This window comes from Bicyclus anynana, chromosome 8 (assembly GCF_947172395.1).
Source record: "Bicyclus anynana chromosome 8, ilBicAnyn1.1, whole genome shotgun sequence".
NCBI lineage: Eukaryota > Metazoa > Arthropoda > Insecta > Lepidoptera > Nymphalidae > Bicyclus > Bicyclus anynana.
In genome coordinates, this window is record NC_069090.1 from 14,647,666 (window position 1) to 14,662,829 (window position 15,164).

The following is a 15,164-nucleotide window of genomic DNA, read 5'->3' on the forward strand; positions in this document are numbered from 1 at the left end:
CAGTAATATGAATTTTAGGAAATGAAATAGGTATCACGTCTCTTATTCTGTGAAGGAAAAACATCGTGAGGAAACCTGCATACCAGAGAATTTTTGATTTAGATTTTTTAGACCAACCCTCTCACTCAACTTATACTCAACAGTGAGCCGAATAAAGGTTGTTAAAGATGAAGCTTATTCTACCTCCTGAACTGCCTGAAAGTGGCATATGAACGTATTTAGTAACTAACTTAAACATCGGATGCTGACTCTAAAACAAATAATTTCAATTGCGAAGTCTTTGCAAATTGGCCTGGTTTTTGCGCATAATTAAATTAAACTTGTTGTTCATTATGGCGTGTCTGAAAAGTTGCGATTTGTGTTGCTTCTTATCAGATTGTACAGTTACAGTAGTACAGTGAGCGGGTCCAGCGCGAAAATTAATGCAATGTTGTAAGGAAACGGTAAAGAAGAGGCAAGACCAGGATTTGTTCGCTCGGGTATCAACTTTGACAAGTTCGCGCATTGGTGGCACGAGAGGTGGAGAGTCCTGGTACGATGACCATTGGACGTACGTGATGCTGGATCAGGCAAGGAGCGCGATGTTGTAGTCGGACCTCATAGTTATGTGTCGTCCAGCCCCAGAAGGGGGAAAGTGAGCAAGGGACAAGGAGCGAAAAACATGACCATCAGACTAGGTGAGGATCAGGCAAGAATCACGGTGGTGCAGTTGGATCTTGTCGTTATGTGTGTGTCATCTAGCCCTAGAAGGGGGAAAGTGGGCATTAAGGGACAAGGAGCGAAAACGATGACCATCGGACGTAGGTGAGGATCAGGCAAGGATCGCGGTGGTGCAGTCACAGGACGGATGAAGAATTCCGTCAAAAGAGTGCAACGTAGGTACCGTTGTTACTTATTGGTGATTTTCTAAAATGAAAATACGAATAAAAATAAAAAAAAACAAGTATTTTATGTCATTAATTTTATTTTAACAATAACAAAACATATTCGATTGAGAATATAGGTAAAAAGTATTTCAATATATAATACTTAGTGAAAGGCATTCATTGCATTTTTTTTCACAACAAAATAGTACATTACTAATTCCTATCTTACTTCTTTTGCTTTATGGTTTTTTTGGAGCCAAACAAAACACGCTTCAACAATATCGAATAGCATAAGTGAAGGACGAACTATTTTTTTTTATCCTTTGAAGGCTAACAATCATCAGTGTCAGCCTTTAAAGGCACACACAGCAATGTCTACAGAGAATTTGGAGCTTACACCCACCACGTTCCAATGCTGGTTGACAGACCGCTATCCGATGTTACTGCGAATGATTGGGACCAACGTCTTATGGTGTTCTCCGTGGCACAGAGGTTGTACATCACAAGTATAACAAGATACCCAAGTTATGGACCTGCCAATGCATAGCTTTAAGCAATGTGTTAAAAAACATTTACTTAGTCGAGGTTACTGCACCATTGCTGAGTTCCTTAAAGATAAAGATGCTTGGAAGCCGTTGGATCAGCTTCCACCTTCACATAGGAAGTAAAACTATAAGAAATTGTAATGTTGTCAACAATTGTAAATTATAATGTTGTATGATTTGTTTTATAAAACAGCAACTGTTGAGTTTCTTGCCGGTTTCTTCTCAGCAGAATCTGCCTTCGGAACCGGTTGTAGAATCTTTACAAATAGTCAACTGAAGTATCAAAAGTGCTTGTAAACTGAGCCTACTTGAACCTACCTACCTACTTTTCAAGCTTCTTGGCAGGCTGGTACTTAGAACTTTTGAAGCTCAATATTTTATAGCCCAACTCAGATCTCGAACACATGACCTCATAACTACCCACAAAAAAATCATACAGGTTGCGACCTGTTGAGTTGTGTGTATGTACGCCCTAAATTATTGCTATTAAATGTGACAACACTGTTTATTTTTCCACTCTGGCAACTCTCTGTCGAGATGTCATTCTCTTCTTTTACCTTTAAGTCATCGCCATGTAGCTCTTATATTTTTTCTCCAAATTATAAATTACATTACCTAATTGTTGTATCTTATAAATGTTAAATATTATTACATAAATGTGATTCAAGCTCAAGTAGAAGTTTTATTGTCTATCTGCCCCCGTACCAAATCAGAACACGACCAACACAAGACCTGTAGCCATGTGGCACGCTACAAACGCTAACGCTTCGAAAATTAAAAAAAATATATCATGGCAATGACATTCACTAGGTGTCGACAGGTCACGTGATCAAGTTGTCGATCGGATCTGTCATTCCCATACATTTTGTTTGTTTCCAAAGCGTTAGCGTTTGTAGAAAGAGAACCGAAGGGTCACATAACTATAGGCTCAGATCAGTTTTATTGGATGCCAAACCGTTAGCGCTGCAAGCATGTTGGATGGTGGGTGGCTAGCATAATTAAGCCACTTAGGCTAACCACTGTATTAAAAAAGTGAAAAATTACGTCAATATATTTATTACAAGTAGGTAAATTGTCATGGATTTAAGGACAAGTAGATATTCGTAAAATACATCGTAAATGAAATGAAGTTTTTTTAACTTTTAAATTACCTACAATTGGTTTAAAAATGCATATTATTTACACTTAGGTATAAAGATATATAAAGAGAGGTTCATTTAATTTTAAGACCTACTCGGTACAAACTGCTTTGCGAAAATTTCGGTCTAACAATTAATGTCAATATTTTTGTTGCATTAACCACATTAACTTTTTTTAAAAGTTTAACTGATTGGTAACTGTAAAATTTATATCAATTTAATCAATTCAGTTTAGTTTATAATTTTTACATTTGTGTTTTTATCATAATTACTTAAAATGAGCATTATTTCAATGTATTAAATTTTGGTTGTATTTTCACTTTCACAACCATACTATAAATGATTAGGTATTCAGAATTTTGAAAGTTTTGATACTTAATAAAGTTTGGAATATCATCACAGATTGACACAAAATTAAAACTTTCTTAGAAATTTAATCATAATATACTAATAAATATGTATGTAAATGTATTTACACCTTTGTGTCAAATTATTCTAATAGGTTGGTAGGTATAAAAAATCTCGTGTCACGGTATTCTGGAACTGCTTGACCGATTTAATGATTTTTGTCTATTGCCATCAAATGATCATAAAAAATAAGTCATTAGAATTTTGAGTCAAGATTTGAGTTTTATATGGCAAAACCATCGATCCTAGATCGTTAAATGGGCCCCAAAGCGTCACGGAATTGTCATTGGTTTCACAAAATTTACGAATGAAAGTAACAACTTTCTCATTATATTGGTGTAGCGGCTTGTGTTTTTATACTTCCAAAATGATCACAAAGGCACAATTAAGGGATTAAACAACAAAAAACAGTAAAATATTTTTTAAATCACAGCATGCGCTTGTTGCATACTAAGTTAAGTTGTGCGTGCACGTCTTTGAGTAAGGACATAATATTGTGTGTTCTTTAATATGTAGGGGCCTATCTAACGATTTATATCGACGGGCAAAACAACATTTGCCGGGTCAGCTAGCTATTAATGTAATTAGCAACATATTAATGTCCCTATTGTAACTACATACGAGTAAGTTTCAAATCAACTAGTTTTATAAAATCTCAAACATGGAAGTGTCGATCTGTCACTTTCAAAGTCCTATATGCACCATGTGTTCCTTCTTCCATGTCCTCCTTCTTGTATAAAGATCGGCATGAATGTGTGCGTGTCAGCATGTCGTACGATGCGTTTGTGTTGCAAATGTTGCGTACTGCGCTTTTGCGGCGTGCACGCTTTATCTGTGGCTTCAACTTCAACTTCAACTCCGTATCGTAGAACTTTTGATTCTCCATTGCCAGCCATTTTGAGTTGAGTAAGAGTTTCTTCGTCCATTCATCTGAAAATGACGATACGTAATTTAATTTTCTATATACAACTATTTATTTCTACTTTTATAACTTCTAGATTTGTCTTTCATTTAATTGATGGACTTGTTAATTTTAATTTTTAAATTTACTACGGGATCGGCTGTTTGTGAAATATGTATGTTTTCTGTTTAATAAATATTACCTACAATTTGAATACTTACAATTTGATTGATGAAAGTTATATAAAAAGACTAATTATTTGGAGGATGCAAATTTTGTCTCGAAAGTTTTACAAGTCACGAATGAATGTTCTTAGATATGAAAGCTTGCAAAAATATGTTTCTTGGAAATATTTCTTTACCTCTAATAGCAATTGCATCAAATATTAATGTTAATAAAAACAGTAAAATTCTCTACAAATTATGTTTTTGATAATTTCTTATTTATTAATTAGTTTTTGGGATAAAGCGCGTGAAGTATGGAAACCCCTTAATGACTTGACTAATAACATCCACGTATATACGAGTAGACAGAACTTTCTATTCTGGGAACATTGTTACACAATGATTCTCTTTTTACACTTCTCCGAATATAATATAATAATAATGTATGGGGATGATATAACTGATTGATAGTTTGACAACGAGGCCTTTCTAAAGCGAATACCATCTCCGTACATTCCTTATTTTTCGAAGCGTTAGCATTTGTAGCAAGAGAATTTATGTAACTTGGCTAAAGCCATTTCATTTGCTATAGCAATGTATGTTTATCAAAAATATTCTTATTGTGCTCTGCTCATAGAGCTACTATATCAATGGTTCCGCTTAAAAATGTGCAACTAACCATTGAGATCCTTCATAGCGCCAGCCTTCCCACCATACTCATATGGTAATCCTTCAATGGGGAAGTGGTCTACCGCCATAGCGTTATTGATCTGCTCCCCATTGGCGTGTATGTGAACGATCTTGCGTCGCCATGGATACAGCCCGATGTGAAGCAACAGCAATGACATAGTCTTCAAGCGTTGTGTGTTGATTATGTGCACTTCGGAGAACCGGATAGGGTATACGGACTGGAAAATACAAAGAAATAGTAGATTGTTATACAAGGGGCTAAAAAGACCCATTATATACGAGGTATTTTTAGGTCTAAATAGAAACCGAGTTTATAATGGGTTTAACCCCACGTGTTACACTCTGCTTTTCACTACGATTGCGAGAAAATAAAATAGTTTAGTACAATATTCAATGATTTATTTTAATTGAAAATTAAATGTACAAAGTCTACAATTTTGGATATTAAGGGAGATGCTTTTACCCGGTAACATAATTTCCGACTGCCGTGAAGATGAATAATGAGTATGTGAGGTAAACGTGGGATATAATAGTTTTAAAAACACCTTTCGTAAGTGAATCCATTCGTTGTTGTTTTCTCCAGTTTACCTAGGTAGGTTATAATATAAATAATATTTAAGTAAATGCGTCTCGACTTTGATGGTAACACATTGAAAATTTCATCCATCTCCAAATTAGTATCACCATTCTCACTAGATGAAGACAACAACAACAATGCTTGTTTAGCCCCGCTGTGGAGTGGTAATATGACAGTGTTTTTGAGCAAATAGTAGTGAAACTATACATATATATTAGCCTGTTTCCATTCGGAAGCTTAAAAACAATACCAATATACATGTTTTAGAATTTAAACTATCGTGAGTGCTATTCAGAGTCATGGTAGCCCAGTGGATGTGACCTCCGATTCCGGAGGGTGTGGGTTCGAATCCGCTCCGGGACATGCACCAACTTTTCAGTTGTGTGCATTTTAGGAACTTAAATATCACGTGTCTCAATCGGTGAAGGAAAACATCGTGAGGAAACCGCATTGGGCGTGGTGGACTATTGGCCTAACCCCTCTCATTCTTAGAGGAGACTCGAGCTCAGTAGTGAGCCGTATATGGGTTGATAACGACGATTGATTTCATTATGATAAGTTGTAAGTCCTAATTTACGGAGGGGTTCGAATCCGGTCCGTGGCCCAATGCGGATTGACAGACTTCAAACACGCAGAGAATGGGGATGATGACTAGGTTTGAATATATTGATTTTTATGATACATTCGTGTAAATAAGGTCAATGTTAACTAATTTATACATAAATAGCAAAGATTGTCCGGATATTTGCAAAGTAATTAAGATTATAAAATTTAAAAAACCATTAAAAATCTTTTATCGTAAATAAATGAAAATTCATACAGTTTTAGCTTCCTTACATTAAATGTGACATTTTTTAACATTTGAACTACAAACATAAACGCACATATAACTAAGATATTAGTAATTTTGTTTGAACGCCCATACAAATCTAATGATCATTATGTACCTACGACGTCATTAGTTCGTACTATTTTGTATGGGGCGTTTTTCAGGAATCCGCGGCAGCACCGCAAATCTAACCCTTTAAATCCATGTAGCTCCGAAAGTAATGATCGCAGATACCCTGTTACTGTTACAAAATTGCTTTACTATTAGCATACTCTTAATTAATATACAATTTAAAAAACTGTCATCATCCCTATTAAGAAAATTCTCTGGTATGCAGGTTTCCTCACGATGTTTTCCTTCACCGTTTGAGACACGTGATATTTAATTTCTTAAAATGCACACAACTGAAAAGTTGCAGGTGCATGTCCCGAACCGGATTCGAACCCACACCATCCGGAATCGCAGGCAGAGGTCACACCCACTGGGCTATCACGGCTCTCGTGTGTTGCATGGATAGTCGGATTTATTTGAATTACTTTGTATGAAAACGTAAAATTATTTTTTTTAGTTAAAAAAAAGATTGTTAGGCAGTTCGGCAAGTGGACTTGTCAACACCTTGAAGTTATGGAATGTACTCCGCAACATCCTGTTTATATATCCGCGTGGTTCCCGTTCCCGTAAGAATACAGGGATAATATATAGCCTATAGCCTTTCTCGATAAATGGGCTATCTAACAGTGAAAGAATTTTTCAAATCAGACCAGTAGTTCCTGAGAGTAGCGCGTTCAATCAAACAAACAAACAAACTCTTTAGCTTTATAATATTAGCATAGATTACGATATATTATTTTATTTTTCCAACCTAACCTAACCTAACCACTCTCATTCTGAGAGGATACTTGTGCTTCACAGTGAGCCGAACATGAGCTGTTTTAATGATGTTACATGTTACCTTCATACACCACACGAAGTCCTTCCAAAAGGAGCCTCTGAAATGGTTCTTGAGATGCGAAGGTTGTAAGTCACACACATCTATGAAGACAACTTCTTCGCCGGGTGTTGGGTCTTCACGTAATCTGTAATGATCATAAATACACGTACAAAATACATCTAATATTTGTAGTTGTGCTTCCGTTGAGACGGTCTCCAGTCAACGATACCTAGGATTAATTATCGATGATCGTCTTCAATGGAAAGAACACATTAATTATGTGTGCGATAAGCTTCGTGCTCTCCTGGCTAAACTATCATTGATCAATAACAAAGTTCCATTTTCCACCTTACTAATGATGTACAAAGCACTAGGTGAATCAATAATATCATATGGATTGAGTAGTTATGGTCTTACGTATAAAAGTAATATTAATCAAATATATCAACTTCAACTACGCCTTTTAAAAACCATTGTACCGAAAAAAATAAAACAACAATATAGAAATGATTATCATGTCTTATTTAATTACTGTAAATTAATGCCAATAGACGTAAAAACAAAATATTCCATAATAACAGAGCAGTACCTTCAAATAAAACCTAAACTGAAGGAAATTACATACAATAAACAACTAAGAAGTTCAAAAAAATGTAAATTGTATGTACCGAACTTCATAAATGGGTATGGTAAGAGAAGGCTGGAATATATTGTTCCGACAATCTTTAACGATTTTCCGGATGCGGTAAAGAATCTTCTAAAAGATACCAATATACTCACGAACGTACATAAGCGGAAACTAAAGAATTATTTTTTGGGACAGCCTGTGTAGCGTCGCAGCACCGGTTCACTCACACTTTTTTTCAACTACCCTATAATCATTATTCTTGGTATTTATCCTCTTCTGTTTGTTAATCTGTTTATTTATCCTCTTCTGTTTGTTAATAATGTTCTGTTTGTTCCTAAATATTGTATTTATTGTATGCAATAATAACCAGTGCACAGTAAAACTAACTGTGGTTTGTGTTGCACTATGGTTAGGCTTAATTTCAATGTGTTGTTTGTTAAATAATAATAAATAAATAAATAAATAAATAAAAAAAAATCAAATACAAAAATCATTTATTTCAAGTAGGCTCAGTTTACAAGCACTTTTGACACGTCAGTTGACTATTTGTAAAGATTCTACCACCGGTTCGGAAGGCAGGTTCTGCTGAGAAGATACCGGCAAGAAACTCAAAAGTTGCTCTTTTGAAAAAGTCATACAGTATTATAATTTACAATTGATAACAATTACTGTTTACATTTCTTATAGTTTTACTTCCTGTGTGAAGGTGGAAGCTGATCCAACGGCCTCCGAACATCTTTATCATTAAGGAACTCATGCATAAATGTACATAAATGTAGATACGTGTAAACTTATTCGTATATCCGAGAATGTATTAAACAGCCTTTGGACTTGGGCTCTCTACCCACAAAAGAAGAAATTCTCCCTATGTAAAACGCCAGAAAACTAAGAAAAAATATTCATTTTGTGATCAGATTATTAAAATAATAAAAAAAAAATATTTCGTTTCTTTACGGTCGTTCTTAATTCGGTCACCGCGCTCAAAGCCCGCGATAAAAGCTAAAGCTATGCTATGCCATGCTATGATAATAGCTTAAAAATATTTATTAAATAAAAAATCTTAAAATTAACTAAAAGTGCAACATAAATAATATTATGAACGATTAGTACAAAAAAATAAGTTAAAAATAAAACAGTAACACATGGACTTTAAGTGGAATTATCGTTTATATAGTATATTTATATATAAGAAATGTTCAAAAAAAATTTTATACATATGTATAATATGTACACACGAGAAAAAATCTAAATAATTTATTTGTTACTTAGACAAACCTTTGTTTCAATAAACATAAACTTCACCTAGACTGTACCATTAGAATTTAAATTTGGAAAAGTTATATTTCTCACCCAAGCTCATCTGGTTTAAAGTTTTAAGGACCATTTTAAAAGCACTCAGCCTTTATAGCTACGTGTTCAAAGACTCTTTAAACTTTCGCTATTAAAAGTTCCACTTCGTCGAGTGGAATTGGCACTTAATGCGTCAATTGTGTACGTAATATTCATAACTGTATTACCTTTTCAGATTTATTTAAAATGAAATCTTTGGTTTCTTTTTTCAGACAATAGGATAAAGGATTTTTTTTTATATGGTATTAAATTGTTCATTATCGTTATATTTAGATTGAAAAAAAATATTATATTTTTTTGAGACGTGATTAAATGAAAATTTCAATTTTTAAATATTTTTTGACAATACGAGCCAAAACGACTGTCGGCCATGATGGTCTACGAGTATATTGTTTCATGACGTCACTATAACAAATCCCTTACAAACGGAGCGTTTAACAAAAAATATTAGTTAACAATATCAGTTTGACGTTTAGTATATCAAGTAATATTGTGACGTCACAAAATGACAGCGTTTTTGACGTTTGGAAAATTAAAAAAATACATGATTTTTAAACTAAATGATTTTAAAAATACGTGAATAACCTTATTCCATGTACTACACGAAATTAATATTGTTTATATTAAATTTGATATGAGTCAACTACCCTATTGTGTTTAATATAATATCAGCACCTTTCAAGCTATCTGGTAAGAAGATTTAGATTAGATTTCTAATAGGTGCATTAGTAAAGAAAACAGACAAGCCATACAATTACAATCATATAATAAATTCCCCCCCCCCCCCCCTCATTCGCACGAGCTTTTCATTAACGGGCTTTAAAAAGGCGTTCAAAATATATAGTATGAAATAAGTCTATTTCCAACGCCCAAAATTGAAAATGCAACACTGCTCGGAAAAAAGCGTCGCGTATTTAAAATGCTAACGTGTGAACGTATAACGTACGTTAAAAAATCGCTCGTGCGAATGGAGGCTTGCAAATATGAGTCATCATCATCATCGTCATCATTATCAGCCGATGGACATCCACTGCTGGACATAGGCCTCCAGCGGTTTCCTGCAATCCGCTTGATGTCCACGGTCCACCTAGTGTGGGGTCGACCAACACTGCGCTTTCCGGTGCGGGGTCGCCATTCCAGCAAATTGGGTTCCCAACGTTCATCGGCTCTTCGAACTATGTGGCCTGCCCACTTCAGCTTCGCGACTCGCTGAGCTATGTCGGTGACTTTGGTTGCGTCTGTGGATCTCCTCATTGTTCGATCACGCAGATAAACTAAAAGCATAGATCGCTCCATCACTGAGTGATTTTGAGCCCATAGTTAGCGAGTTTAAAATATATATACATACTAGTGGACCCGGGCAAGCTTCGCTTTGATTTATGTGCACTTCTTCCCTATCTCTACTCTACCCCTGCCCTACCCCTCTCTATCCCTACCCTACCCCTACCCCTTCACTCTTAAACGTTTGTATGGGAAATAGAAAACAGTTGTTTCTATGGTTTTCCCGGCAATTATTCTGATTTTTCTTACCTTTTAAACCTTCTCTATACCTCCACGAACATTTCAAGACCAAGATAAGATAAATCTGTTCAGCCGTTCTCGAGTTTTAGCGAGACTAACGAACAGCAATTAATTTTTATATATATAGAAAAATAATAGGTTAAAATATGAGTGGTTTACCTCAAATCCAATATCATGAGCCACCTAGAGAGCAAGGCGTGGGCGCACAGCGGTCGGTCCAGGGCGGTGGGCGCGGGCAGGCGCACCAGTGTCACGCGCCGCCCGCCCACGCTCCTGACGCGTAGTGGGACGATGTAACTGGAAACATTATAAGTAAAAAGTATTAAATATGTCTCTTGAATGTTTTCACATTCACAGATTAATCAGTAATACGCAGATAGAGCGCACGGAACACGACGGCGTCGTAGCCGCTTCGAGTACAAAACTCAAAAACGAATACATTCTCGAATCAGTACGACATGAACCGTCGCATCAGTAACTTTCAATATTATTCAAAAAAAATATCGGTAAATATATACAAAAATGCCTTTAATTTTTTTTTAAACTAAGGGCATGAGGTAAGAATATTAAGTATTTTTTATTGGTAATTATTGATTATTAGCTGACGCCTCGCGGTTTCACCCGCGTGGTTCTCGTTCCCGTAGAAATACGGGGATAATATATATTGCCTTCCTCGATAAATGGGCTATCTAACACTGAAAGAATTTCTCAAATCGGACCAGTAGTTCCTGAGATTAGCACGTTTAATCAAACAAACAAACTCTTCATCTTTATTATATTAGTAGATATAGATTATATTAATTTAAGCGTGTTAATGAAAATATCCGCAGAAGAATCAAAGTAGTCGGTGAATTTGGTTTTTCTGTAGATCTCCTAGCTAGTCGCGTCTGATATTTTATACAGAATTAGACACAACCCTAAGCTCGCCAACCCAAATCAGAGCAACGTGGTGACTTCGAGCTCCAAATCCCCTCTCCTATAAGAAGGGGCCCGGTTGGTGGTCCATTAAAATGGGCTTTGACAAACTGAATAGAAAGTTACTGTTTACGTACGCATCTTGACAGCTCGAGAGTATGTCTTCATCATCGGGATGGCTTCTATGCCACAGCTCTGTCAAACCGCTGGCTCCTCTTGCGGTGTAGTACCTCCTCGCCCTCTTGGCTGCCTCTGCCAGATCTCCTCCACAAGTGACAGGAAACAAGTCGAGGGTCTGGATCTCTTCTGGTGAAGTTTCTCTGTCCAGGTTGTCGCGGGCCCATCGTTCCCCAAACGACGCTGCCGGAGACATCCTTGAACTGAATGAATATGCTTTTGAATCGACTTAAAAAAAAATAGGAGGTTCTCAATCCGACGCATATGTTTTTTTTTTCTTTTTTTTTGTGTTTGTATAATATCTTCGTCATTTCTTAACTAGTTTTGAAAATTCTTTTTTTTTAAAGAGTATGCTTCCAGATTGGTCCCGTTTAGTTTTAGTGAAAATCGGTTCAGTAATTTTAAGTTAAAATGAAAAAATAACGAAATCGCCTGTACTGTGGCGTTTTCGTTCCTTATGCTAGGACACACCAAAAACAGAAAAATAAAATCCGGTGCTAAGCCAGTGGCATATTAAAGGTGTTTCTGAAAGAATTACTGTCCGAAAATCCTACAACTTCATGATTTAAACGGATTGAGGTCATGCATCACTGTGTTGGCACCGCCTTCAAAATGATCAGAAGGTAGCAAATGCGATGTTATTTTTCGCTTTTTAGTTTATATTTGTGATTTTGAATTCAGTTAATTTTTTTTGTAAATATATTTTATTATCACTATGGTGTGGCTATTTTATGGTATGTAATACAAAAATACTTGATGTAACAACTGAAAATCAGCGCTGCATGGTCCAAATTTTTGCTCGGTTCATGCATGCAGTACAATGCTAAGCAGGTACCTTTTTAATTAACTACAAAAAAAGAGAAGGTTCTCAATTGGACGCGTATTTTTTTGTTTGTTACCTCATAACTTCGTAATTTATTAATCAGTTTTGAAAATTCTTTTTTGTTATAAAAATATATATCAGGTTGGTCCCATTTCACTTTTATGAAAATCGGTTTGATAATTTTATGTCAAAATCAAAATAACTTTAATAACCTGTTCCATTTTAATGTTAAAATTCAAGGTTGTGTTTTACTTTTATTTCAAAGGTAACTGAAATGAACAAACCAAAGGAAAGTAAAACAGCAAAATTCCACGGTTTACCTACACAATATTTTCAGAAAACAGAATATTTATAACTTAGCACTTAAGCACACAGTTCAGACGGAAGCGCCATACAATATTCAACGCTGATATTGTTGCAGTACATTTTTGCGGAACAATTTCGCGTAGTAAAATGTTTTTCATGTTCGCCCTGCTAATGGAATCTAGAAATGGGGCGTGTGGTACAACTTGCACTGTTGAGCGGTTTCGCAGTTGAGTTTATTTATGTATTAGCGGGCGCCTGCGACTTTATTAGCGTAAAACTCTGTGTTCTACAAACCCTGCGGGACCCACCGGATATTATTGTGACACGTCGGGTAGCGGTTGTGATTGCACCATTATTTTGTGGTAGAGGAAACACCTCGAGCAGGTCCCAGGACTTGTGACCTTGAGTAGGTTTAAAGGATCCTTTCAGAAAAACACTCACCTTCCCTGCCCGACATGTTCTCCATGTCCACACTAAACAATAATTACAACACAAAACATTATTGCACAAAACCACTACGTGACTGTCAGCGTGACGGTGTCTACGCTGCCTAACAAACAACTGAGCTTTAGTCATCAAATACCCTCTTATTTATACCAACTGATACCCCCCTCCACAATAACTTAAATAATAAATGCTAATACTAACTGTAATCGAGAACTTGTAATAATTTATGTACCTTATGATCTGCTACAAGGTCCATTTTATGTCTATACCAAATTTCAACAATCAGTTACGCAGTTAAGCTGCACTAGACAGACAGACGGACAAATAGACATAATATAGACCTTAGCATTTATAATATTAGTATAAATTTATTTAGGAAAAGTAACAACTGATCATAGATTTATAACACATAGATAGTGTGTAAGTCGCAGGATTCGTAAGCCGTATTCATGTGCCCCGAAATGGGAGTCCTTGACGCATCCGTCCTCTACGATAGGTACCTACGCTTGTGTGCGTGTCGGCGAGTGTAATTAGCTTAGCTCTCACGCTGACATACACTTCAGTGACTATGCGACCGTTTGGAATGAACAAATGTTAGGTGTTGCGGGTCTATAGGTAGGCTATTAATCTAAGAAGCTGATACATTTTCTCTAGTCGCAAATATTGTACCTGGTGAACTGTAGTTAGGTACTGCTTAGCCCATTAGGGTTTTCACAACGTACAACTTATCTAATTCCGTAATGTTGGCATTGTTTTGTTCTATTATGTTATTTATTCATATTATTTTATACGAGAACATTTTAGCAAGATTACTATCGAGCGTTCTGAGCGAGCATTCTAGCGAGCAGATTTACAGCACAAGAGACTGTCAAGTCTGACATCTTCATGAAGAAGATCTTTTGACGAGCATCGAATAGAGCGTTCGCTAGAATTCTCAAGATGTTCGTAGCATTATTTGGCTCTATGCTTGGCTCGGCTCGTTGGGCTGTTCAACAAATATAAAAACGGCGAATGCTCGACGTTCTGTTACAAGTGAATGCTCAAGTCTGTCAGCACCTTAGGCATAAACTTAATAAATATTTTATTTTATATATATTTTTTGAGATTTTAAAATTACACTCAAACGTATCATGTCTGTCAATCTTGAAACTACTACACGAGTGATAGGGGCTGTTTGTTTCTTTAGTTTGATCTTTGTTTACTATTATTCATTTTTCTCTAATATTCTGTGTGTGTATTTTCACGAAATTATAAATTTAAATTTAAACCCGACTAATTTTAAACCATAACAAGCTTAACTTATTTATATGTATAGTGTATTTGTCTTTGTTTCGTGTCGTGTTGTAAATAATAAGCAAATAAATAAAATCAAAACCTCAAACTTATTTCCAAAAATGTGAAGGAAATTCGGCTCTATCTTTTTTTTTAATGATGCAGATACACAAAAGTAAGGCTTGGCGTATTACAAACCTTGGCTATTTCGCAATCGTGTAAAGGAACGTTAACTCGGCAAGTGTTCGCCGCAATTTAGTTCCACGTCCGCCATTTCGACTAAAATGTTTCGTCATTTACAGGTGTTTTAGTCCGTAATTTAAAAGGCTTAAGTGTTGGCCAATATGTGTTATGTTTATTTATTTATTCATTGGAAAGTATTGACTGCAGCAGCAGGAGCTATATATCTGTGTGCCTAGCAGCGGCGAAGAGTCCATACAAGCCGATTCCCGCCGGGTTACCTTCAAAAATCATATGAATGGATGTATGTAAAACCTTTGTACTAAGCGGTGTAAATTTCGTTTTCTCTGGGACGGCTTACTTTCATCAAAATTCCATGCTTCGCCACTGGTGCCTAGTGGGAGTTTTCAATATTTTCATATTGTTACTATCGCGTTAATGTATACGCGAAATTTATATGGAATTGAAACAGTTTTGCAGTAGTGCTACTAGATG

General features: G+C 35.8%; 1 protein-coding gene across 1 annotated transcript; it reads right to left on the reverse strand.

The window, feature by feature from the left end:
* Positions 1–944: 944 nt before the first annotated feature.
* Positions 945–11,852, reverse strand: LOC128198297 (alpha-tocopherol transfer protein-like). The gene is made up of 5 exons (XM_052882793.1): positions 11,602–11,852; positions 10,709–10,846; positions 7,072–7,195; positions 4,703–4,931; positions 945–3,888 (listed from the first exon to the last, which is right to left on the reverse strand). Exons 1-5 carry the CDS (start codon positions 11,835–11,837, stop codon positions 3,614–3,616), a joined length of 1,002 nt encoding a protein of 333 aa, XP_052738753.1. The 5' UTR covers positions 11,838–11,852; the 3' UTR covers positions 945–3,613.
* Positions 11,853–15,164: the final 3,312 nt, after the last annotated feature.

Coding starts and splice junctions, on each gene's coding strand:
- LOC128198297 (XM_052882793.1), bottom strand. CDS start 11,837: ATGTCTCCGGCAGCGTCGTTTGGGGAACGATGGGCCCGCGACAACCTG. Junction 7,196..10,708: donor CTCATGATATTGGATTTGAG/GTAAACCACTCA, acceptor TGATCATTACAG/ATTACGTGAAGACCCAACAC. Junction 3,889..4,702: donor CGCTATGAAGGATCTCAATG/GTTAGTTGCACA, acceptor CGTCATTTTCAG/ATGAATGGACGAAGAAACTC.